This window comes from Corythoichthys intestinalis, chromosome 4 (genome assembly GCF_030265065.1).
Source record: "Corythoichthys intestinalis isolate RoL2023-P3 chromosome 4, ASM3026506v1, whole genome shotgun sequence".
Lineage (NCBI taxonomy): Eukaryota > Metazoa > Chordata > Actinopteri > Syngnathiformes > Syngnathidae > Corythoichthys > Corythoichthys intestinalis.
Genome location: NC_080398.1, coordinates 16,600,598 through 16,626,378, shown reverse-complemented (window position 1 = coordinate 16,626,378; position 25,781 = coordinate 16,600,598). Strand labels below are relative to the sequence as shown.

Sequence of the window (25,781 nt, the reverse complement as noted above, 5' to 3'; positions counted from 1 at the left end):
TTGTCAAACATAAAACTATTCAATCTTATTTTTTTCTATTGAATGTTTATCCTAACAAGTTGAACAATTATTATCAAGCTTCAAAACGATTGGTCGAGCATGTTTGGTTATGGTGTTATGGTGTTATACTTATATAGCGCTTTTCCACCCTGTCAATGGGACGTCAACATTACAAATTTTGAAAAAAGATTTTGGGATTTTTTTGTCTTTTTGGGTCCAAAATGTGGATTATAATTGGTCAGTGAAGAAAACAACAATTTGGACATGAAGTTCAAGGTGTCCTGAAAAAAGGGACCCAACTTGGCCATTGTAAACAATTATTTCTTTGAAATATAAAGGCAACATCAAATGCATGCAAATTCGGCTAAAATAGGCTAAGGTGTTAAAGGGTTAAATAATTACTAATAACATACTCCAAACTAATAACTTTCACACTGACTCAAATAATAGCTTACACTTAGGACACTTTCATATTAGACCAAGTGGACCCGGGTCCGGATGGAGAGCTACCTCACAACATTTTCAAATGACTTGTTGAAAAGGCTCAGCATTCACACTACGCCGACCGAACTATCTCCCCCACCCTATCCATCCTGAAAAAAGGGGGAAAACCAACCAAAAAATGAAGCCTCTGGGGCAGGCATTTGTTTCCTTAAAGTGATTCTCTAACTTAAATACATGTAGGCTCTAATAAACCACGATTGTTCTCTTGTACTAAAATATGTTGTTAGAAACACATAAAATGTTAAATCAATGGCAATATTTTATAATATTTAGTCCATATTTTGACCGTTAATTGGTGCCATGGTTTGCGGGCTCGCAGTGATGACGTAATTAGGATCTTTCCAAATGTGTAGCGTGTTCAACAATTGCTTATTGCTGCCTAAACTCACGAAGTAAAATGCGACGATGGTGCTGCTTTTGGATGCAATTTCCAGTCAAATGGAAACAAGGGGAGTGAAGTGAGTGGTCAAGGTGGAATTATTATTTTTAGTGAATAAATGTGCATAAGTGGAAGCTTCTCCCCCTTTTTGGTCCCTGTATGCACGTATCCTACCCACCACGCGTTACAACTGGCGCCCAAAAAATTTTCTTGGATCCTCAGTCAAGTAAGGGATCCGTCTATTTTCTGGATGCGACAGTCCCACAGCGTCTGCAATATTGGTGTCGGATCTGTCCTTTTTTTTTTTTTTTTTTTTTTTTTTTTTTAAATTCGTCGGTCCCACAGCGGCTTTTCGGATCAGTCTATTTCATGGAATCGACAGCCTGATCGTGGCTTCGACATTGCCTGGGGATCGGTCTAATTCCTGGATCTTCCAGTGAGTAAAAACACGCGGATTTGGATTACTATTGCTATCTTTTTTGTTGACTATTCTTCGTGGGAGTTTTCCCCAAATCATACTAAATAATTAAAGCACTATGGCATGCTACAGTGACGACAGTGACTCTGACGTGGACCTCACAACAATGTTGGGAATTCGTCAGGGAACCCGTGTTTGCGTACTGCTGAGCTCATGAGTGAAGGGTAGTCAAGGTGGAAATATTTTTTGTGAATAAATGTGCATAGTGGAAGGTTCTCCCCTTTTTGGTACTTTTATAAACGTATCCTAGCTACCACGCATTACAATGTACATGACATGGATTACACAAGGTGTGCCTTTGGCCTGTACTGTATGTAAAGCACACGACAGCTCTGGATGCAAACAATCTACATAATTATATTGGGTTTGAAAACGCAATATGCTTACCTTGAATATTTGCTAATAAAACCGGAGTGCCAAACAGCATACACTCTCACTCCCAACCGGAGTTCAACAGCACTCTCTCGCATCACCAGTTTTGCCCAACTTTTGTCTAATCAGGTATTTGCTGCATGCATTTTTCCCTGAAGCTCATCTTGTGAACGACCGACAGTGCTGTCCTACTCTTCACTTTTCAGATCTGGTTCAAATAGGAAGGGTACAACTGACGACATGTTGGGAAAGCAAACGAGTGACACGCTGGAATTTCGGCAACGGGACCGGTGACGTCACGCACTGCGACGTAACAAGAATGGCGACCTATCACTTAAAATAATTTTACAAACTTTATTAAAACAACAACATTAAGAGGGATTTTAATATCAAATTATTATAACTCATGCTAACATTTATCTTTTAAGAATTACTTGTCTTAAAAATAGAGGATCCCTTTAATACTGTAACAATGACAAGGAAGTGACCAGCTTTGTCAGGTTATTCATCCTTTATTTCAGAACTTGTGCAACACAACACAGCAACTGTCCACCGCAGGCAAACCAAAAAACAACAGAACATAGAAAGTGAAAGTATTCCGCAACTCTCTCAACTCTAACATGGTGCGTTCACAACACAAAACACAACCGCCAACTCAGAACCCGATTCTGTGTATCAAATGCAACTTCTTAGCGCAGCACAACAACATCTGGTCATGGTTAATCATCTGTCCTCTTGTCATTGTTGATTTTGATTAGCATGCGCTGTACTTCCACTTCCAAGGATGCACTTTATGTAGCGTCACAGCCTGGAGCATTACAGCCCCATACTGGAACACTGCACGTAAAGTAGCAAAAGCGCACCTTGCTCCGTTTGCATTCACAAGCGAAGCAGGGTGCGCTTAAAGTGGACCAAGACCCACAATTTTTTAGCAGACCAGAGTTTGTTTGTTTGGTCTGAACTTCCAAGTTCGGATGCGCATCCACATTTACACGACGACTGAAGACGAGGCGGACTATCAGAGAAAAAGAACTCTGGTCCGTTTAAAACAGACCAAACAGTGCTCGCATGAAAGCGCCCTTACTGGCAGATGAAATCCAGACACAAATAAAATCCAAATAATAAAAATAATAACAGCAGGAAAAGACAGGAAAATGCTAGTAACTCGCTTGAGAAGAACAGGTATAAAGAACAAAGACAAAAAGACATGATGGTGTCGAATTTATGGTCTCACACACACACACAGACACCCACATGTGAGGACAATCTTGCATGCTATCACAGACACAGCGGGTGTGTGTTTTCGCTTGTCCTGTCCTTTCCCCAGACATGAAGATGCATGTAATTAAAGTGTTGTAGTAATTACTGTTAGAGCTAAATTGGATCAACCAACCACTCAATAAGTAGCAGCACTAAGTTCACTTACTCAACGTCCAGTTTAGGTAACAAAAGCCAACAATGGAGTGACCCTGCATAAATATATACAAAGAAGACTTGCACAGCGGGTTAGTCTGCCAGTAAAAACAAGATCCGATGGTGAGATGCATCAAGTGTGGCGAGCTTGTATGTCTCCTTAGACATTTGCCACAGCCTTTTAGGATTAGTGTCACCGTCTTAAATTTCATCTAGACTAAAATAACAACTGGAGACAGTGGAGGATACCTCTACTAGGCCAAATAATTGCCTAAGCTACAAATCAACACAAAGCCAATGTTAAAGGGCATCAGTCCTTAACAGAAAAAAGCCCCAGTGAAAACTACACTGTGACGAATCAGACGGTTACAAAATATTTAAAGAAAGGTTTGACAGACAGGTGGGGAAAAAATGTGCTGGAATACTGACACAGCAGCAGGAAACATGAAACCTTACATAAATTCTACAAAGAAATATGTCATTGTAAATGTGTCAAGCATGACTAACACTTCTAACGGCAAATCATGTTTGATCTCAAAGTTTTTTAAACTTAGTATCAAGAATGACCAGACTGGTCTTTGGTTTTCCTCCTACACATTTTGGAATGAAAAGTTGCTAAATTATTTAAAATAACTGAAAGCCTAATAAACACAGTACATAAGCAATCTACATAAGCAGGAATAGTGAAAAAAAATGAAAACAAAAAAAATATGCATTGCTTCATGTTGAGGCACAGGAGAGAAGGTTTCCTAGCATGCCAAACAAAGAGTGTACTGAGTAAACAGAGAATCTTTGCACATGCTCGCTGGCACTCATACAAGGCGTGTGATTGGTTCTCAGCACGAGATCGACCAATAAGAGTGGATTTGTTATGTAAGCTGATTGGCTGCGCATCATCACAGCATAGAGATTGACCAACGATAGCGCAAGTGGTTTTATCTATCCCATGAGCTGATTGGCTGTGAATCATTGCAGTGAAAGAGAGCGAAATATTTTGACATGTTTAAGGAATGTTGTATCACACAATGGCGTACCGCAAGCAACACGTCATTTTTGCTCATTAAAATTCATGATGTTAGCAATAGTTGCTAGGCGGGTCAACCTCCCGTTTGTCCCTAATAGTAAATGCATGGAAATAGTGTACGAACGAGATGTTTATTGAGCTAAACCTACCAATTCTGTCTGAAAATGATGTCCATGGTGCCAAATTCACTGGTAAAGATGTGGGAAAACATACAAATGTTCACTTAAAGAGATGGGTTGAGTGACGAGGGCTGAAAAAGACGGGAAAAAGACCCGACCTGGTCCAGAGTTAGCTTTTTTTATCTACACCTTTTTCTTGTGTGCATTACCTTACGCCACTGACAATGACATTTTCCTGTTTCAACAATCTATCCTTTACCAACATATGCCTGGAAATTCTTATATATTATATCCTCTGGTTGTCTTACGTCTTTGACCGTTCTAGGGGGCAATTTACATTGCTATTTTTATGTAGCGATCGCATATGCTACTCAGTGACAGCCAACAAACACTTTTAATTTTTTCATTAATAACAAATCTTAATTCTATAATTTATTTACACTTCCCCTTACTAAAGTTGTTTTTGTTTACAACAGAAAAGGTAATTCATGTGATTAGGTGTAAGGTGATTCATTGTCAGACAGAAGCAGCACAGCAAAACGCCACGCTAAAAAAATAAGTAAAAAATATAAAAATGGCTTACCCTTTCGTCCTTTGTAGGACCATGGCCCTATCAAAATGTTTACTGCATATTAAATGTGAATGGCTTCACCTTGCTGGCGTTAAACTGGTCTTTTTGACGTCCGCGCAAGTTGATTCATTCATCACATTTTTTCCTCCGAATTTTTAGTTTCGGGAAACGTATGAAGAAAACATCCTTCAAAAGTCATAATGTCTAGAGTTGTGTCTACAGGTTCCATAGCATCAGTGTTTGATCGACATGTGCTTTTTTGAAATATTACCGGAGAAAACAAGCAGAAATAACATGTTTAGTATGCGAGGGCGTGTCGATAATGTCCCACTTCCGCGCTACGATGGCGACGTCACGGTCTAAAAATAGTATTCGTGCGGTACGCTATTACAGTTTGAACTAATCGACATACGCTACTCAAAGAAGGATGAAGCAAAGATTGCTTCAAAATATCTTATTTAAAATATGAAGATTGCTGCAACACCGTGGAGCAAGAAAAATGAAAAATCTGTTATCTATGTTGATTCCAGGTGAAGAAGATGACAAATAAATCGATACACAGGCCTTACCCTGGAAAAATCTATGCAACATGGTACATGCTGTTTTACAAAAGTTTAGTAACCATGAGTCAGAAATGGTGTTATATAAGAGCATCTTGGATCAAAAGATAATTATCAGTTATTTTTGAATCTTTTTTTTAGTACACGCATTTATATTGTTGAATATCTACAGTTTTTACCATTCAGTTGGATGAGATAGGTCAATCTATTTCTTTAAAGCATGAGGAATATTTGAATAAGGAAAACAAAATAAATGAGGAGGAAATAGTTTGAGTCCAACTGTATAAATGTGACAACCCCCCCCCAAAAAAAAAAAAAAAAAATTATATGCCATAAGCTTTTAATCTAGTGATGTTTGTTATGTGTCGTTTTACGTTTTGGTCGGTCTCTAAACCTACATGAACGTAACATCCATTTTTCAATGCAGGGATACATATAATAAACTCTACAATGAATGGATTTCACCTGCCTAGGGATAGCTTTATCTGCCTTACAATATTAGTATGTGATGGCAGTGTATGTTAGATAAAAGCAAATGGGCAGAATGAAAATGTCATATTTGTCAACTAAACATGGTTGAATCACAAATACCTCAGACGCTGCTTATCTGAAAACATGCGTGCTTGCTATTTAATTCCACAGTAAAGCTTAACTTATGGATAAGAGGTTATCATCTGGCAACAGTAATAACATTCTTGCATATAATATACACATCTTACTCCTAAATCTCTCTGTAATATGAGATTTGAGCCAGATATATCGTAAACCATAAACCCATTTTCATCTGAATCACTTCATGGTGTATTATCTTATTGATATTTGAGCGTAGAGACAATCAATCACAGTCAGATTTTTTTTTCTTTTTTTTTTCTTTTTTAACTTTCAGCACACAATGTACTTTGTGAAGAGTTTCACAAGGATGAAATCTAGTTTTACTGTAATCCTTACATACAGTATATTATCAAGGAAGGTCTGGAGGGGAAATTGTTGTCAGTGTTGACATTGTGCAGTTTCAAAACAAAATTAAGATTCCAAGGTTGGACTGTGACAGGCAGAGAATGAACAGTGGTTGTGCAGCAGTGGATTTTGTTTCCATCATACAGCAAAGGTAAATATAAATATAAAGGAATAAACTGAACTCCAGGCATAAGAACAAAGTTTGAGCTAGTACGAACAATAGAGATGAGTGTAGCTTAGAAAATAAGGTAGTGTTTAGTGTATGTGACACTCCAAGACGGGTAATACATTCATAACGTGCAAACATTTCTGCACCAGATGAGGCACTATTTGCAAGTTCTGAATATATTAAAGTTTTTTTTTTTATGTTTTGTTTAATGTAGATTTAGTTATACTCTGCTGATCCTGAGTTTTGCCTGTGATCTATGGATGGTTTACTCCCATGAGGCACCTGCAGGGCTGTCGCCTGCAAGGCTAGAGGTTACTGGGTAATGAGCTGTTGTCTTTTTAAATCAGGGGCTAAATGCACAAAGAATGCTAAGACAAACTACAAAAAAACAGCAAGAAACATTTGAGCGATGCCAGAAAGTCTCATATTCGGGATTTAAAAATTAATCTGAAAAGGTTTACCAAATAGCAGCTTTGATGAAAGATGAAAACATCACTTAGGTCAAGACTCCTTTGAAACCCACAGGACCAAAAAGGGTCAACAGTTTGTCTTACCGCTCTTTCAAGAAGTCAACCACTCTTTTGAAGTCATCAATGCAGTACTCTCGCTTCATGTCCATGAGAACGCTATCCGAGGCTGACTGCACAGGAACGTGAAGAAAGGCATAGACACGGGGATGGTTTAAAATCTTCGCCATCTCCTAAAAGGGTAGACAAATTCAAGGGCATTTAGAAACAAAAATGTACAAAATAAATATGCAATAAATAGGTACAAAATAACTTGTGTTCATGTGCTTGTGTTCATGTGTTTCTCTAATAAAAGTGATATTTGTGTTCTAGGTAAAGATGCACCGATACCGATACTAGTATCGGCAGGGGGCGCCGATCCGGCCCGAAATGGCGCTCACTACACTCTGTCTCTGTGTTGTGTGATGACATGTGAACACCAAGCAGCTATCGCCATTGGCCTGCTCCAGACCAATGAGAACGGGCCAATAGCCACTCCCGACCAATGACAAGGGCACTTTTTCATATGAAGGAAAAATAAACCAGGAGAAATGCTGGCGGTCGGGAAATATTTCAAAATACAAACCCCGTCGATTAAAATCAATGGCTGCATGCAAGATTAGCGGCCTGAAAGTTTCGAGATGTGGAGTTAAATCGGCCAGTTTCAATACTTCGAACCTGATAAAACATTTGAAGGCGAAACGTGAACGAACACAACGAGTTTGAGCCTGCAAGAGCAGGACTGCTATCCAGAGGAAGGGCGCTGGACCGGTGCAACAATCTCTGGTAAGTTCACTACGTCAACTTTACTTTGTCTTTTACTTAAAGAAATGCTGCAGTAGTTTGGGAACTGTTTCCAAAGTAGGGTTGCCACCTTTCAGAAATAGAAATAAGGGACTCCCCCCATCCCGAAAAAAGGAGGCTAATAGAGAGACGGGATGCTGTGGTCAATTATTATTACTTATAATTGTTAGCGTCCGCAAATGCGGAAACAAGGTTGGACCTTGAAGCGGACAACAAGTGGGGGATACGTACAAGGGTTTAATGATTGCAAACAAAAAATAACACGCGATCGCAGGATAGTATAAATAACAAAAGGAGTCCGTGACAGCAGGTCGACGGAGCTCAATACTACAAACTCGAAGATTAACTAAGACGATAGGCAGGGAGCCAAAAAGCCAAAGTAAAAACACACAAATACCTGCACAGGGTAGAGGTTACAAACGAGTGCAGCACACTAACAGAAAAAACCCAATGCAGGGGCGTAACAAGCAAATGTAGCGAGACTATAGTGCGAGATGTCAAATGGCGATCAGCAAGGCAAATATCTCGGCAGCCTTCTCTGAGATCACCCGTGCTTAAATGCTGCGTTGATGAGCCCGCATTGGATTCAGGTGCGACGTCAGGAACGCCCCCACTATAAGCCCAGCAACAAAACACAATCTAACCAGCAGCAGAATGTGACAATAATTTCATGAAAATTGCACTGTTTGGCCCTTGAGAGGTTTAAAAAAAGTTTACTCAGTTCATTCAGAGTTTATTATTATGAATTTATTTTTACTTTCTTACTGTTGGGCTAGTATTATACTTTGTACTAGTCTTTTTCCTATTTTGCAAAGGTAAGCAACAGCCTGACAAAGCCTTGATAGCAATGATTTCACATCCAATTATGTAGCTCTTTGGGGGAAAAAAAAAAAAAAAATATATATATATATATATATATATATATATATATATATATATATATATATAAACTCGGTATCGGCCGATACTGCACAGCCAGGTATCGGGGCCAAAAAAATGGTATCGGTTCAACACTAGTTTTAAGTACATTGCAGTTTTAAGGGAATACATAATACCCCGACTGACCACATTTGTAATTCATATAAATAAAGATAATTAGAAGATATAAATGTTTTAAGATCATCATAGTAGGATATATAAGGTTGTATGCATTTTACAGTAACTTCTAAACCAGCGGTCTCCAAACTACTCCACATAGGGCCGCAGTGGGTGCAGGATTTCACTCCAACAAAACAACACCTTTTCACCAACCTGCTGTTTTATAAGTGTAATCAGTTGATCGCAGTCAGGTGCTGCTTGTTTTAGTAGAAACCACATTGGTTAAAAAGTCTGTGCTTGATCAGTATGAACAAAAATGAGAACCCACTGCAGGCCTCGAGGACCGGGTTGGAGACCCCTGTTCTAAACAAAACAGGAAGCATAGTTTTTTATTTTCTGATGTGCCCCATTGATTTAGATAATCTCAATACTTTAATAGCAGCCTTTTTTGTACGAACTATCCGTTTAAACTACCGTAATTTCCCTAATATAAGGCGCACCCGTGTATAACGCGCACCCCAACTTTACCTGTAAAATCTAGGGTAAATTCATGTACCCGTATATAAAGCGTACCCTAATTTTAGCACCAATAAATATGAGTCTCGTGTCTCGAACTTTTATAAAGTACGCGGTTGCAGCATTTTTTAATCCTTTTGCCAATTTTTTTTTTTTTTTTTTTTTTTTTTTTTTAAATAGAATATTAATTTTCTGTGGTAAAATTGCTCACAGTTTGCGATAATAATTTTCACAAAGTAAGGAGTTTTAACAGATTTCACCAGCAGAACTAATGTTGGCAAGTTGTGTAGTTCCGGGGGGGAAGAGTTTAGTTAAGGGAACAGCCGGAAGTAAACAAATGTCCCGCGATTTGCGTGCAAGACGTACGTTGTTACTGTGTGAGTTTCAATGTAAATAAAACAACGCGGCTTGGCTCATCATGAAAACAATTATTTACCACATGAAACTTGATTATTATATCACTGTCGTTCGGATTAGGTAATATTGTGCTGGTCCATGCTTACAATGGAACATGAATCATGATGATTTTTTTCTGTCTCTGTCCCTGTACCCGTAAATAACGCGCATCCATGATTTTACGAGTAAATTTTGGGGAAAAAAGTGTGCATTATATCCGGGAAATTACGGTAATACGCATCTTAACATGCCACATTAATTAGGACAGTTTGCAGAGCTATTAATTTTTTTGCACTAAAATATCCTAAACTAAAAAGCTGGAAAGAGCACAGATGTCAAATTTGTCTGATGGACATAATCAGAATGTTATCATTAGCGTGCTAATCACCACAAAAAGTGGAGAGAAAAAAAGGAGAGGGAAGAAAGAAATGATTTAATGATTTCCTACAAGAATGTGCTGATTAGAGTCCATCTTCTCATTATAGATCTATTGAAGAACGTTCCTACTTCAAGTGCAGACAAATGCAGATGTGTGCAGCGACATACAGAGCTCAGTCACAGCCCACAGCAGGGGGTTGACCACTGCAAGCTCCAAATTAGAAAGAATTAATTTGCAATAGGGGGAAAAAAGTGCTTGATTGGTGACGGAAATCAGCTTGCTGAGGGTGTATGACTGTCTCAGTGAGAACTGGTTTAAGATTAAGAACAAATCAACATAAAAGAATGTCTATAATGGTGTGTAGAAGAAACTAAATGTGTATTTTCTTCAAAGACTTTTGATGATAAAATGATCGATTAAAATACCGTATTTGTTTTGTGCTTTGCTCGTACCCAGATTTTACAATCAGACAACTGAACATTTACATCAAGGGTTATTACATATAGAGCTGCAGTGGGTGCAGGACTTCATTCCAACAACACGAGATGACACCTTTTCACCAATCTGGTGTCTTAAAAGTTTTATCAGTTGATTGCAGTCAGGTGCTGCTTGTTTTAGCAGAACCCTCACTGGTTTAACTGTCTGTGCTCGATCGGTACTCGGTAGGAACAAAGACTAGGACCCAAAGCGGCCCTTGAGGATACACCCACAAAAATCATCAGTTCTAATTCTTTCATACAAACAGTCCAAAAAGGAAAATACTGAAATATACAGTACAGTCAAAAAAATGAAATATAAGAAAGAAAAAAAACACTACTATATATGTAATGTAGCATACAGTGTTCCCTCCCTACTTCGCGCTTCAAACTTTGCGCCTTCAGTCCATGTCTGATTTTACTTTTTCCAATTAAAAATAAATGAATTAATGCAAAGTTTGATAGAGCTGTCCCGATCCGATCACATAGCCTCACATTCTCGCTCCTGCCACTTTTCTTGGTCAGGCTGTGCACTGGAGTTGCTTGGTGTTAAATGGTGTTATACTTATATAGCGCTTTTTCAAGCGCTATATAATTTTTTTCATATATTTTTCTCAAGGCGCTTTGCACTATCTCGCCATCTACCTACTGAAGTTCATCAGGGCGGAGAATTGAACCCACAACCTCTGGTTTGGGGGAAAACTACTCTACCACTGAGCCACGCCCCCCCATGCTTATTAAAGCTAACAATGATTGACAGACGTTAAGGTTTGATCTTGCTAGAGAGCCGAAACTTCAAAACGCTGTATGCGTCAATCATCGTTTAACTTTTTAAACAGTTGCTGTGGAAACTCATTGCATGCAAGTGAGCAGCTTGAGCGGATTTGAGTGGACTCACTCAATGAAGCATTTAATAATCACAAGCATTATTCTACTTTTTGGACTCACTCAATGAAGCATTTAATGAAGACAAGCATTTTACTACTTTATTCTTGTTTAAAAACAATTCTGTTGGACAGTAACATGTTTAAAACGTATCATAATTATTACATTTGAAGTGCTTGAAAACCATTTATAAAAAGATATACTGTATATACATAAATGTTTTCTTTTTTAAATTATACTTTGGAGGAAAAAAAAAAGAAAAAACATGTCTTTTATGTATCGCTCGTTCCAACACACACAGGGGAAGAGCTACTTTGTGGTTTTTCAATTATTGCGGCAGGTTCTTGTCACCATTAACTGCGGAAAAACAAGGGCTCACTGTATATGAATATTGAAGAATATCATTCCCTTATTTCCTTATGGCATTTCCTTTACAATTTTTTGGTAGTTCCTTATAGTGGTCTCATGCTTCAAAAACGCAACTTAAAAATACAGAGCAAAAACCAAAACGACAATATGAATACAGTCAAGATAACTTATTAATTCATTCATTCATTCATTTTCCATGCCGCTTTACCTCACGAAGGTCGCGGTAACTTATTAATATTTTAGATTTTCTAATTTGACTGCATTTTCTAAGTTGTACAACCCTTACGCGAGAAATCTGCTATTTTACAACAAGAAGTGGCAAGATATCCTCAAAATGCATATGTATTACCAATGCTGAGTTCGGTTGTAACAGTAATTTTACCATCATTTTCGGGGGAAAATTTGTTTGTAGTACCACCAATCATGGGACAACAAAAGAAAACTGGAGTACTTCGAGAAAAACCCACGCTGGCATAGGGAGAACATGCGAACTCCACACAGAAAGGCCTGGGATTGAACCCTTGATCTCAGAACTATGTGGCGTCTTGCTAACAAGTCATCAATGCTGTTCCATTTTAAGTTGTTTAAATAGAAACTACTAAGAATGGCAGCCACTTGTCACCTTACGACTTTAAGAAAATCCGAAAATTGTATAAAAGAAGCATATGAGAAGAATATATCAAACCTGTTTCAATGCTCAGGTAAATTCACATTGTGGACTACAGCCTGAGTGTGCAACCCAACCTGTAGATGATGACATGCCTCAAAAGTAAATTACTAAAACTTAGCGTCATTAAAGCAGTTGCTTTTCAGTCAAATGTAAAATCTTCCACATTAGTTCAAGCATGAAATTTACATGTAGTCTTCCAATTATTTTTTTAATGTATTTTCTAACACAGCGCTTAACTCATTGGCTACCAGTGACATCGTTTGACATAAAATCCATTTTCATAGGGAGTGCTGGCAGTGAACATTTAGTGGCATTGAAAGCAAATGACCTCTGTCAGTCCTCCCAGTTAAAATGAATTTGACAACATCTATCGTTATCATTGGCAGTCAATGAGTTAATAAAAGCATGAGAGGGATATACATGTAACAATCTGGTCTGCATGTGGCTCTGTTCTGCAGCAGAAGTCATAAAGCAAAATTGCTAAACAAAACACAATACACTGTGCTTACTAACCTTTCAAAATGTTTATTCATAAGTGATTTAACTTCAGCAAAAATACTGCATTCATAAAATATACTGTCATAGCAGGATTCATGCAACATTTACTGTCTAACCTATACTATAGTCTCAGCCAAAGAAAATTACATTTTAGACTAAATGTATAGACTGAAAAAGATTTTTTAGATAAACATTCAAAATGCTTTTAGATGTCAAAAACATTTACTACTCGTTTGTCAACAAATACACACTTGGTTTTTGACCTTGTGTGATTGTATCATTGGGTTGATTGCAAATGTACAAACATACATTTGAATTTCAAATAATTAGAATTATTGCTGAATATTTCAGTAATATACATTTTTGTCACTGACAACCAAACTACTAAAGAAAAAAAATCCAAGTGACCGAAAGCATGCAGCTCCAATATTGGTTTGACAAGCATGTCCAATGTGAGTGTAATTAATATGTACAGGTCATAGGAGACATACTGGGATAAAGCCATACTGTCGCCTTTAGCACATGTGAACTGACCCTAGTGAGCTGTCAATTATTGTGACAAGGAAAGAGTCATCTATCTGGAGGAAAGCAATGGATACCAGTATAGATGTTGTTCATGCCCAAATAGTGTGCTGTCGTAATAGCTATCTAACAGAGCTAGTACACACATACACACAAACATTGCACTACATAGTATCTCAACATTTCATGCCAACCTCATAAAACATCACAGAAAATTCTTTGTGCTACACCTTTAAAACGTTCAAAATATTCAGGATTTTTAGTGGCTTTCAACTGTTTATGCATACACTCCACTATCAGTTGATGAGACAGCTCCTACAGACATTGTGCCACGGCTTCCCGTAGGGGGCCGGTCCAGGCAGATCGTCGTTAAAGCTTTCACTGCGATAAACTCAAACCCACGCTGCATTCTAACGCCGGATTTAGGTGGAAACAGGACGGAAGTTTTAGTGCATACAAGCAGCCAGTAGTGTCTCACGAGTGATTTGGTCAAGGATTCAAGCTAATTATTATTTAAAGTAGCACCACACATGCACTTTGAAATGTTGTGAAAAAAATGAAATGAATGGAAAAGAATTTGTGTAACATTGGCTTGAAATATTTACGTAAAATGAATGATAACTGCCTGATTTTTTTGCTTCTAACCAAGAATCTAGACTGTTTTACGTTTATCACTGTAGCAATTACAGGATTTACACATTTACTTATAAGAATTTTCAACTTAAAAAGCTCTTTGTTTTGTGATGGCCGCCATGTTGGATTTTGTACCCATACACAATAGTGTAACTTTACATTCAAATAATCAGGAAATTTTTGGCCAACTGCAGGTATTTGGCAAAAAAAAAATAGTAAATAAAATAGTAATTTAGACATTTATGTGTCCATACAAAAAAAAATCAGCTTTTACATGTTTTATTTAATGTAACATTTCAATTTAAAAACGACGAGGGCCAGATAGCAGGCAAGACATGCTGAGGCAATAGTGACATCCGAATTCAACCTAAATAAGTTGTTATTGTGTGTAGAAAAATGCAAAATATGCTTTTGTGGAGTAAAATTAAGATGATTTACCGCTAACACTAAGTTTGGCCACAACTGCCTCCCGTAGTCCCACACGCTGATGTGTACATTCTCCGTGCGGCAATGCAGGACAAAATGCAGCCAGCCACGATGAGTGAGGATGATGACCAAATTCCGTTTTAAAAAGCTGCCTAATGGAAACCTGGATAAAACCAAAGTTGTGCGCACATACTGCTGTGATGAACTGTCCTTCGATCAAAGCTCAACCAGCCTAAAGTACCACCTTCGGGCAAAGCATATCTTCGCTAGTGCTAGCAATGACGCTAACACTGCGGGAACAAGCCGCAGTCATCAAGCTACACTGGCAGAGTGCGGACTCGGTCTTGTCAACAAAAAGAAACTGTTATGAACGGCAAGCCGTTGATGTGGATCCCAAAAACAGACAAGGAGATCAGGTAGAGCTAATGTTTGTATTTAATAAGTACAACAAAGGGGAGCACGCCAAAATGCGAGTAGAACTGAGAGAGCACGCCAATAAACGCGGATATAATAAAATACAACAAAGGGAGCACGCCAATAAACGCGGATATAATAAAATACAATAAAGGGAGCACGCGAATAAACGCGGATATAATAAAATACAACAAAGGGAGCACGCGAAAAATGCGAGTTTAACAAAGTACAACTAAGAGAGCACGCTAGAATGCATGAATATAACACAGTACAAGAATCTGACTACAAAGCCCAAAAGAGCACTAAAGTAAAGATGACCAAACCAGAATACGACCGTAGAACGTCGGGAAACTCGAAGGATGACGATGAACACACAGGCGGTAAGCAAGGCAAATAGCAAGCAATAGTCCGACACTTGCAGATGGTGACAAGCTTCCTTAAATACTGAGCTTTCCTAATCAAGCACAGGTGTGTCGCATTACCCCGCCAATCTGGCTCAATCAGGTGCTGCATAAAGGAAAGAAAAAGAACTGAGACACACACAAATATGACAGAACCCCCCCCTCAACGGACGCCCCCTGGCGGACCACCTGGTTTCGTGGGATGAAGGGAGTGGAAATCCCGCAGCAGCGACGGATCGAGGATCCAGGAGCGGGGGACCCATTGGCGTTCCTCCGGGCCATAACCTTCCCAGTCGACCAGATACTGCACCCCCCTACCCCGCCTCCTAGAATCGAGAATGGAACGCACCGTATACACTGGCCCACCGTCAACCACACGAGGAGCAGGAGGAGGCACTGGCGGGGGGTTCAAGGGACTGGTGGAGACCGGCTTGAGCAGGGAGACGTGGAAAACCGGGTGGACCTTCATGGAGCTCGGAAGCTTCAGCCTGACAGAGACCGGATTCACCACAGCATCCACAGCGAACGGACCGACGTATCTCGGGCTCAGCTTCTTAGAAGTCCCAGCGAGGTGCAAATCTCGTGACGACAGCCAGACCATCTGGCCCGGACGATAGACCGGAGCAGGCCTTCTGTGGCGGTCAGCAATCTGGCGGTTGCGGGCTGCCGTGCGGACGAGTGCATCCCTTGCGTTCCTCCAGACTCTATGGGCCCTCCGCAGGTGGACCTGGACAGACGGCACAACTACCTCCGCTTCTTGCGACGGAAACAACGGGGGTTGGAACCCGTACGCGGTCATGAATGGCGACCTCCCAGTGGCTGAGCAAATGAGGGTGTTGTGGGCATACTCCACCCACGGGAGATGTGATGACCAGGAGGCCGGATGCAGCTGACAAACACAGCGAAGGGCGGCCTCCAGGTCCTGGTTGACCCGTTCAGTCTGTCCATTCGACTGTGGGTGATAACCGGAAGACCGGCTCGACGTGGCCCCCAAGGCCTTGCAGAACGCTCCCCAAACTTTCGACACAAATTGTGGCCCCCTATCGGAGACAAGGTCACTCGGAATGCCATGACTCCGGAATACGTGCGCCACCAACAGGTCAGCAGTCTCCAAAGCAGAGGGCAACTTGGGGAGTGCGATGAAATGCGCCATCTTTGAGAACCGGTCCACGACGGTCAAGATGACAGAATGACCCTTTGATCGCGGGAGTCCAGTGACGAAGTCCAGTGCCACATGGGACCAAGGGCGAGATGGGACAGGCAGTGGATGCAGCAATCCAGCTGGAGGGCGGTGAACCGCCTTGCCTCGAGCGCAGATGGTACAAGCAGCAACATAGTCCATGACGTCCTTGCGCATACCCGGCCACCAAAACCTCTGTGAAATGAGGAAGAACGTGCGGGACACACCCGGGTGGCAGGCGAACTTGGAAACGTGACCCCACTTCAGCACTCCTGCACGTTGAGCATCTGGAACGAATAACTTGCCCGTGGGGCAGCCTCCAGGCACAGTTACACCCCGCAGGGCCTCCTCCACCAGACGTTCGATCTCCCACCGTAGTGCCCCTACAATCAGGTTGTCAGGAACGACCGGCTCGTCGGAAGGCCCTTCCTCCACTGGCTCATGGATCCTCGAGAGTGCATCGGGCTTCCCATTCCTTGACCCTGGACGGTAAGTAATAATGTAGTTAAAGCGGGTCAGGAACAATGACCAACGGGCCTGACGAGAGTTGAGGCGCCTGGCTGCCCGAAGGTACTCCAAGTTTTTGTGGTCCGTGAGTATCTGGAACGGCTCTTCTGTCCCCTCCAACCAGTGCCTCCATTCTTGCAAAGCCTGCACAATGGCGAGCAGCTCCCTGTTGCCGACATCATAGTTCGCTTCCGCCGGGCTGAGGCGGCGGGAGTAGAAAGCGCAGGGGTGCAGTTTCTGGTTGACCGAAGACCTCTGGGACAGGATGGCCCCCACTCCGGAACTCGATGCGTCAACCTCGACCACAAAAGGAAGATTAGCATCAGCATGGACCAGGACAGGTGAACTCGTAAACGCTCGTTTTAGGCCTACAAATGCGGCCTCTGCCACCGATGACCACATAAATGGCCGTTTGTTAGAGGTCAGCCTAGTAAGAGGCTCGGCCCTCATGCTATAATTACGGATGAAACGTCTATAAAAGTTGGCGAACCCGAGAAATCTTTGTAATTGCTTACGCGATGTCGGAGTTGGCCACTCGGCCACTGCCTGGATTTTAGCGGGATCGGGCCTGAGCTGTCCCTTTTCCACAATGAACCCCAGAAACTGTATTGAAACTCTGTGAAATTCGCACTTCTCTGCCTTGACAAACAATCGGTTTTCCAGAAGTCTTTGGAGAACAAGGCGAACATGTTGCCGATGTTCTTGCAGGCTTCTTGAGAATATTAAAATATCATCCAGATATACGAAACAGAATATGTTCAACATGTCACGCAGTACATCGTTTATGAGACTCTGGAACACGGCAGGTGCATTTGTGAGGCCGAAAGGCATAACAAGGTACTCAAAATGCCCGAGCGGGGTTTTAAAAGCGGTTTTCCACTCATCTCCCTCACGAATCCGGACCAAGTGGTAAGCACTGCGCAAATCTAATTTTGTGAAAATGGTGGCTGATTTCAATGGGGCGAAAGCTGAATCTAACAACGGTAGCGGGTATTTGTTTTTAATAGTAATGTCATTGAGACCCTGGTAGTCAATGCACGGCCTAAGACCCCCATCTTTTTTGCCAACAAAGAAAAACCCCGCCCCCAACGGAGAAGATGAAGGGCGAATAAGGCCAGCAGCCAAGGAAGAGGAGATGTATTCCCTCATTGCCTCCTGCTCTGGTTTAGAGACCTGGTATAACCTTGAGTTGGGCAGCGTGGCATTGGGCAGCAAGTTAATGGCACAGTCGTAAGGGCGGTGCGGCGGTAAGGTTTTAGCATGCTCTTCACTAAAAACGCGCTTGAGATCATGATAATCAGAAGGAACATTGTCCAAATTAACTGGCTCTGTAGCAGTGTGTGCTTGACTGGGAAGCAGACACGCCGACCGTAAACAGTGTGCATAACAAAAAGTACTCCAAGTTACTATTTGCGTTTTAGCCCAGTCAATATTGGGGTTATGTACTTTCAACCAGGGGAGCCCCAGCACTACTGGAGCAGATTTACACGGCATTACCAAAAAGCTACGGACCTCAAAATGATTTCCGGACAGTTTTGTTTTGAGCGGAGGCGTAATAAACCTCACGTCCGCCAGGGGTCGCCCATCGAGATCTAAAACCCGTTTGGGCCTAGCGAGTCTTATTAATGTACATTTAAGAGCGTCCACAACACTCTGGTCAACAAAACAATCATCAGCCCCCGAATCGATTAGAGCAGAAAACTTAATATTAACCCCACCGTGTGACAATTCACCCGGCAGTTGCAGTCTCATAACACCTTGGGGTTCGCTGGGTTCCTTTATCACGTCGCGGGGCAATTCACTTGACTGATTACTGTCATGTACGAACCTCGGCCCCCCTCGGGCAAGGGGAACCCCTGGGACCGAAGATCCAGATAGACGCGAAGGGACAGCGTCACAGGCGGCGATATGGTGCCCCGGCGAGCCACAATAAAGACACAAGCCTGCCTCCAACCGCCTCCGTCGCTCCGCAGCAGAAAGGCGCCCGCCACCGAGTTGTGTAGGCTCCCCTCCTATCGGGACCGGACTCCGCGTCGGCGTAGAAATGAACGGCGGTTTGACGAAGCTGTCCCCACGGACCGCAGTCGGACCGCTCCGCGGCGATGACCAACGACGTCTCCGAGGCTCCATGGCACGTTCCCTCTCACGCGCTTTCAGGCGATTGTCCAAAAGCACGGACAAAGAAATCAGGTCTTCCAGATTCGATGAATCATCCCGAACCGCCAACTCGTCCTTCACCGCAGAAGACAGCCCGCGCCGAAAAATCCCACACAGCGCCGCTTCCCCAAAACCGCACTCAGCGGCCAAAATGCGAAACTGAATAGAGTAGTCTGCAACAGTTAGATCGCCCTGAAAAAAATCCAGCAGGCGGCTGGCTGCCTCCTTGCCTCTAACTGGATGATCAAAAACTCTTACAAACTCAGTCTCAAAAGTTTCAAAAGAATTACGGATCGCGGGCCTTGTGTTGCTTACCGCCATGGCCCATGTAGCCGCTTTACCGGCGAGGAGACTCATTACATAAGCTACACGGGATCTGTCACTCGCAAACGTACAAGGCTGCTGGTCAAAAATTAGGGAGCACTGATGCAAAAACTGTCGGCAAGCACCTGGCTCTCCCTCATAACGATGAGGGTGTGGCAACATCGGCTCCCGAAAAGAAGCCGACGGGCTCATCGGGGGCGGGGCGGGTAGATCGGGCGCCGCAGCAGCGTCAATTATACCACCGGGCTTTACAGGCGAAGCCATATTCGCAACTCTTGTGGTGAGCGAGCCGATCACATCCACTAATTTGCGTATCGATTGCTCGTGTTGACTGATCATATGGCAGTGACCAACGAGAGCACGGCAAAGACCCTCCGAGTCCGTGGGATCCATGTGGTCGGACTATTCTGTTATGAACGGCAAGCCGTTGATGTGGATCCCAAAAACAGACAAGGAGATCAGGTAGAGCTAATGTTTGTATTTAATAAGTACAACAAAGGGGAGCACGCCAAAATGCGAGTAGAACTGAGAGAGCACGCCAATAAACGCGGATATAATAAAATACAACAAAGGGAGCACGCCAATAAACGCGGATATAATAAAATACAATAAAGGGAGCACGCGAATAAACGCGGATATAATAAAATACAACAAAGGGAGCACGCGAAAAATGCGAGTTTAACAAAGTACAACTAAGAGAGCACGCTAGAATGCATGAATATAACACAGTACAAGAATCTGACTACAAAGCCCAAAAGAGCACTAAAGTAAAGATGACCAAACCAGAATACGACCGTAGAACGTCGGGAAACTCGAAGGATGACGATGAACACACAGGCGGTAAGCAAGGCAAATAGCAAGCAATAGTCCGACACTTGCAGATGGTGACAAGCTTCCTTAAATACTGAGCTTTCCTAATCAAGCACAGGTGTGTCGCATTACCCCGCCAATCTGGCTCAATCAGGTGCTGCATAAAGGAAAGAAAAAGAACTGAGACACACACAAATATGACAGAAACCAAGTAGGTTGACTACTGCTATCGCTACATGGGTAGCCAGAGACTGTAGAGTGTAGACCCATTAACATAGTCGAAGACGAGGTCCTCGAAAATCCAATGACAACAAACAACAACAACAACAACCAATGACAAACCACTAGACAGGTACAAGGCCGTGTCAGCATGGACTCATGTCCACTACAGTGGTGGTCTGCGCACAACAGTGCCCACAGTAAGCTGGCCCACCTTGCAAAAAAAGTATCTGGTCACACCTGCCTAGGGATGGGAATTGATAGGATTTTTACGATTCCGATTCCATTATCGATATTGCTTAACGATTCAATTCTTTATCGATTCTCTTATCATCTCTTATCTAGGAATCGTTAAAGGGATCATTAAGGCTTTTTCATTGTGATGTCGAGGCCTCGAAACACTCGGAACCGGTTCCGAATTGGAATCGGATTTCGATTCCCATCCCTACACCTGCCACAACCGTTCCTTGCGAGAGACTGTTTTCTTTGACAGGGTACATTGTTCAAGAGAAAAGGTCTGCTTTGTTGTCTGAAAATGTCAACAAGCTCGTTTGCCTGAGAAGTCGGTTAAAAAAAATAAAATAAGTAAGAGTATGGCTAACTTAAGCAGTGTTTCTAAACATCTTTACGCACAGTTTAGTGTAATGTTTTTCAGTTAAGTGTGTGAATTTTATATATATATATATATATATATATATATATATATATATATATATATATATATATATATATATATATATCACACAGCTTTCAGGCCATTTAGTGTAAAGCTGCAAAAGCTGCATTTATTTGTGTGAAATGTTGAATTTAATAGACAAGTTGTTTCCACAATATTTTGAAACACTAGTTATTGTTACTGTATTGTGCTTGTCTGCTCTTTAATTTGGCAGTTAATTTTGGGTAATATGCCAAACGGTACTTGAGCCACATTGTTAGTCTGAGGCACTTTAATCTGTAAAAGCTCTTTGCTGTATAATAGACATTTTATTTATTATTTTGTACGAGCTGAGTTTTTAAATACAATTTTAACACTCTATTTGGTTAAGTATTAATTCACACATCATACATTTCATCTTAAAACAAATTTTAAGTCAATTAAAGTATTTTCCTGGATTTTTTTTTCTCCTGAAGAGCAACTTTATTTATCCCGAGGGAAATGTGATTAATCATGATTAATCACACAATTGACATATGATTAAATAGATAAAAAAAATTTAATCGTTTGACAGCACTAATTGCCCTATAAACATGGAACCCACCAAAAGAAAGATTAGACTCTCTTTCAGCAGAAAAAAAGTTAATATCTTTTTCCATTCTTTAGAAATCAGCATTAGAAAATAGCTTAGTTTGAGCAATTTTCCAATTTCTGATGAAAAAACGGAGAAAATGAGCTTTTTGTAAACGCATACATTTCAAACATAACTTTGACTTAACACAGCTATTTTTTGCATTAGTTACATCTCAAACATCCGAATAATGTTTTCCTTTTACAAAATATCATAATGAACAAGACAAATAGAGCTTTTGATAGCAAAGTAACAATTTGTTTACATATGACTACTGAGAGATGACGCCTGTTGTCGCCGAGATGACGCCGTTGTCGCCATGTCTGCCGTGTAAACTTTTCCCTCATCGTTGTCTGTCTCACACAGATGGATTATTTTTAAATCTCTGCGGGGTCTGCTTGTCGAGCCCGCTGCACGGTGGTCTGTCGTTTTGCTCCATCGTCCAGCGGCTGGCATTCCAGGCGTCCTCTCGGTTGTTTTGTTCGGTCGTCCGCCGCCTGGCATACTGCCACCAGCGCTCCGACTGTGCTGCCGGGCCTTTCATTGCTGTTGAATCGGGTTGCGGGTCTTTACAAAGTGCGCTACTGCCCTCCAGTGGCCAGTTTTATTGCTTTAAAATGGGTTTGGAGCCTTGTTTTTTGTTTCTCAGATAGATCGCAAGCTATAGATTCTTCTTGAAAACAAAAACGCAAAAGACGTATAAATACATTTTTGGGACAATGAAGCATTTAAAAATAGAACGTATTTATATGTTTCTGGGAGCAAATGAGTTTAAAACATTGACACCTTTTTAAAACGATATCTCGATTCTTGACAGGAGCACCTTTTGGGATGCAAAGTATCATATCACCATTTCGATATTTTGTCACACCCCTAGTGAGTAAGGTGACAATCACAACATCAGTGAACAACCTCTAAACGAACTAGAATGTTGTTCATAAATTCACAGCTGCTTAGAACAAAAGACTTTTACTAAACAGCGCAACAGTACGTTCTGTTGCATTGTTAAATACTTTTTATGCAACAAACATTATTAGGTGTAGCATTATGTTGCAGTCTAGATTCCCTTTTGTGTATGACTCCAAGATGACCAGGGTGTGTGTGCACATGTTGTGAATGAGGGCTAAACGCTTTAGTTTAAAAGCAGAGTACTGCTGAAGGCAACTGGGGGATTAATCTATGAGGGGAGGACTTTTCATTCACATGAGCCATTTATCGTGTGTGTCTGACAGAGAGCATCCCATCCTCCAATCATTATCCCCAACCCCGATATGAATCTCTGTCGTTAGCGATCTCTGCAGTGTACAGGCCTCTTTAGTGCTAACGGACACTTTAGCGAGTCCGAAAATGATGCTGCGATAACGATAGAACATTCGAATGTCACTTTATCAGCTGATGAGCTTTATCCGTTAAATGTGGTGCAAGTGCATTTCTGTGTATTTGTTTTGTTTATCACTTAACATCGGTATTATATTGTCTCACTTTTCCCTCCCTCCCCCGTGAAGCCTATCGGTCGCATTTGCGCAGAAAAGACACATAGTGCTTTCATCTTCAGCTCAGATAGACACACAAATCAAAAAGGTTCTATCTTAACTGGCTTAGCTCAAAGATCTGATATGTAGCCCCTAAAATCAGATAGTACTGAAAGGAAAATACGTATGTGTGTGTCAGATAGTAATGAAAGGAACATATGGGGGGGGGGATTAAAATGGTGGGGAGGTACCAGAAAAATTGCACAACTTTCATGTGTTTGTCTTTTAAATTTAATTTCAAACAAAAATACAGCGGTGATGATCTTTTGTTTTCTTTAGAAAATTATCTTTGGGAATATTGACTTTTGTGCTCTGATCCTTCCTGTTCATGTGGCTTGCATTATAGATAAAATAGTAAAATTTCAATAGTTCAATATTTCAATAGTTTCATGCGAGTGAAGGTCTTTTCACACTAGCACATGCAATGTGTAGTCCACTGTCGAAAAAAACATTCATTGTGTATGTTGTAAGAGGGTGGCGGCTACCTAGCAGAAGACCGTTGCTGGGCATTTGAGGTGGAAGGGAAGATCCACAAATACAAACGTTCTATTCACAAGTGCCGCCACTATGACATCTAAAAGTGCGTGTAATAGAATAGGGGCAGTGCTATGCTGGCAGACATGTTAACAAATAAGGGCAAAGGACAAGGGCAGGAACCCTTGATTAATGTGCTTTTAATGTATTTATTTTTTTTTTGAAACCCTCAATCCTTTCAAACTACTCCTTACGCAGTTTGAGTGGAACTGTAGCTCACTCTGTAGTAGAACCCTTTTCATGGATGCTATAATCACCCCTTCCTGCTTTAAATAACCAAAGACATGGCTTTTTCTTTGCAACAATGAAAAACTACATTGGACGACTTTTTGTCTAAGAACCGATAGACTTTTTGTTTAGTTCCTGAATTTCTTGTGTATCAGGACTTCTAAATTTGGTATTCCTGACAACTGGGGCCCCACCTTCTTCGCATATTACAGCCAGATCCTTTCACACGAGGCTGCCGCTATAATGAAAAGTCGTTGGGTGTCTTTGTATAGGAAAATCTACAAGACAGCCACCATTTTACTGAGGACTCAAAAATTTTACAAGGTCCTCCCACAGCTTCTCATCACTTCCAACAAGATGTCTTCCATGCCATTAAAGTGTCTCCTCTCTTGAGATAGGATTGTGAACAATTAAAAAAAGAATACGTATTGTGGGGCAAATAAGTATTTAGTCAACCGCTAATTGTGCGAGTTATCCCACTTGAAAATATTCAACATGACTAAACCTCAACCATGAGAGACAGAATGTGGGGAAAAAAATAGAAAATCACATTGTTTGATTTTTCTAGAATTTATTTGCAAATCATGGTGGAAAATAAGTATTTGGTCAATACCAAAAGTTCAACTCAATACTTTGTTATGTACCCTTTGTTGGCAATAACTGAGGCCAAACGTTTTCTGTAACTCTTCACAAGCTTTTCACACACTGTTGCTGCTATTTTGGCCCATTCCTCCATGCAGATCTCCTATGGAGCAGTGATGTTTTGGGGCTGTCGTTGGGCAACACAGACTTTCCCTCTGTGGACTCTTTCCACAGATTTTCTATGGGGCTGAGATCTGGAGACTGGCTTAGCCACTCCAGGACCTTGAAATGCTTCTTACGAAGCCACTCCTTTGTTACCCTGGCTGTGTGTTTCGGATCATTGTCATGCTGAAAGACCCAGCCACGTCTCATCTTCAATGCCCTTGCTGATGGATGGAGATTTTCACTCAAAATCTCTCGATACGTGGCCCCATTCATTCTTTCCTTTACACAAACCCTGGTCCCTTTGCAGAAAAACAGCCCCAAAGTATGATGTTTCCACCCCCATGCGTCACAGTGGGTATGGTGTTCTTCGGATGCAATTCAGTATTCTTTCGCCTCCAAACACAAGAACCTGTGTTTCTACCAAAAAGTTCTATTTTGGTTTCATCTGACCATAACACATTCTCCCAGTCCTCTTCTGGATCATCCAAATGCTCTCTAGCGAACCGCAGACGGGCCTGGATGTGTACTTTCTTCAGCAGGGGGACACGTCTGGTAGTGCAGGATTTGCACTGTGTTACTGATAGTAGCCTTTGTTACTGTGGTCCCAGCTCTCTGTAGGTCATTCACTAGGTCCACCCGTGTGGTTCTGGGATTTTTGCTCACCGTTCTTGTAATCATTTTGACGCCACGAGGTGAGATCTTGCATGGAGCCCCAGATCGAGGGAGATTATCAGTGGTCTTGTATGTCTTCCATTTTCTAATAATTGCTCCACAGTTG

The 25,781-nt window shown here is 41.4% G+C and overlaps 1 protein-coding gene across 1 annotated transcript in view; it reads right to left on the bottom strand.

The window, feature by feature from the left end:
* Window positions 1-25,781, bottom strand: part of cdkal1 (CDK5 regulatory subunit associated protein 1-like 1) — a 400,412-nt gene that overhangs the window by 143,121 nt on the left and 231,510 nt on the right. The window contains exon 10 of the mRNA XM_057834194.1: window positions 7,101-7,246. Within this exon, the coding sequence (XP_057690177.1) occupies window positions 7,101-7,246 (146 nt within the window). The remainder of the gene's footprint in view (window positions 1-7,100; window positions 7,247-25,781) is intronic.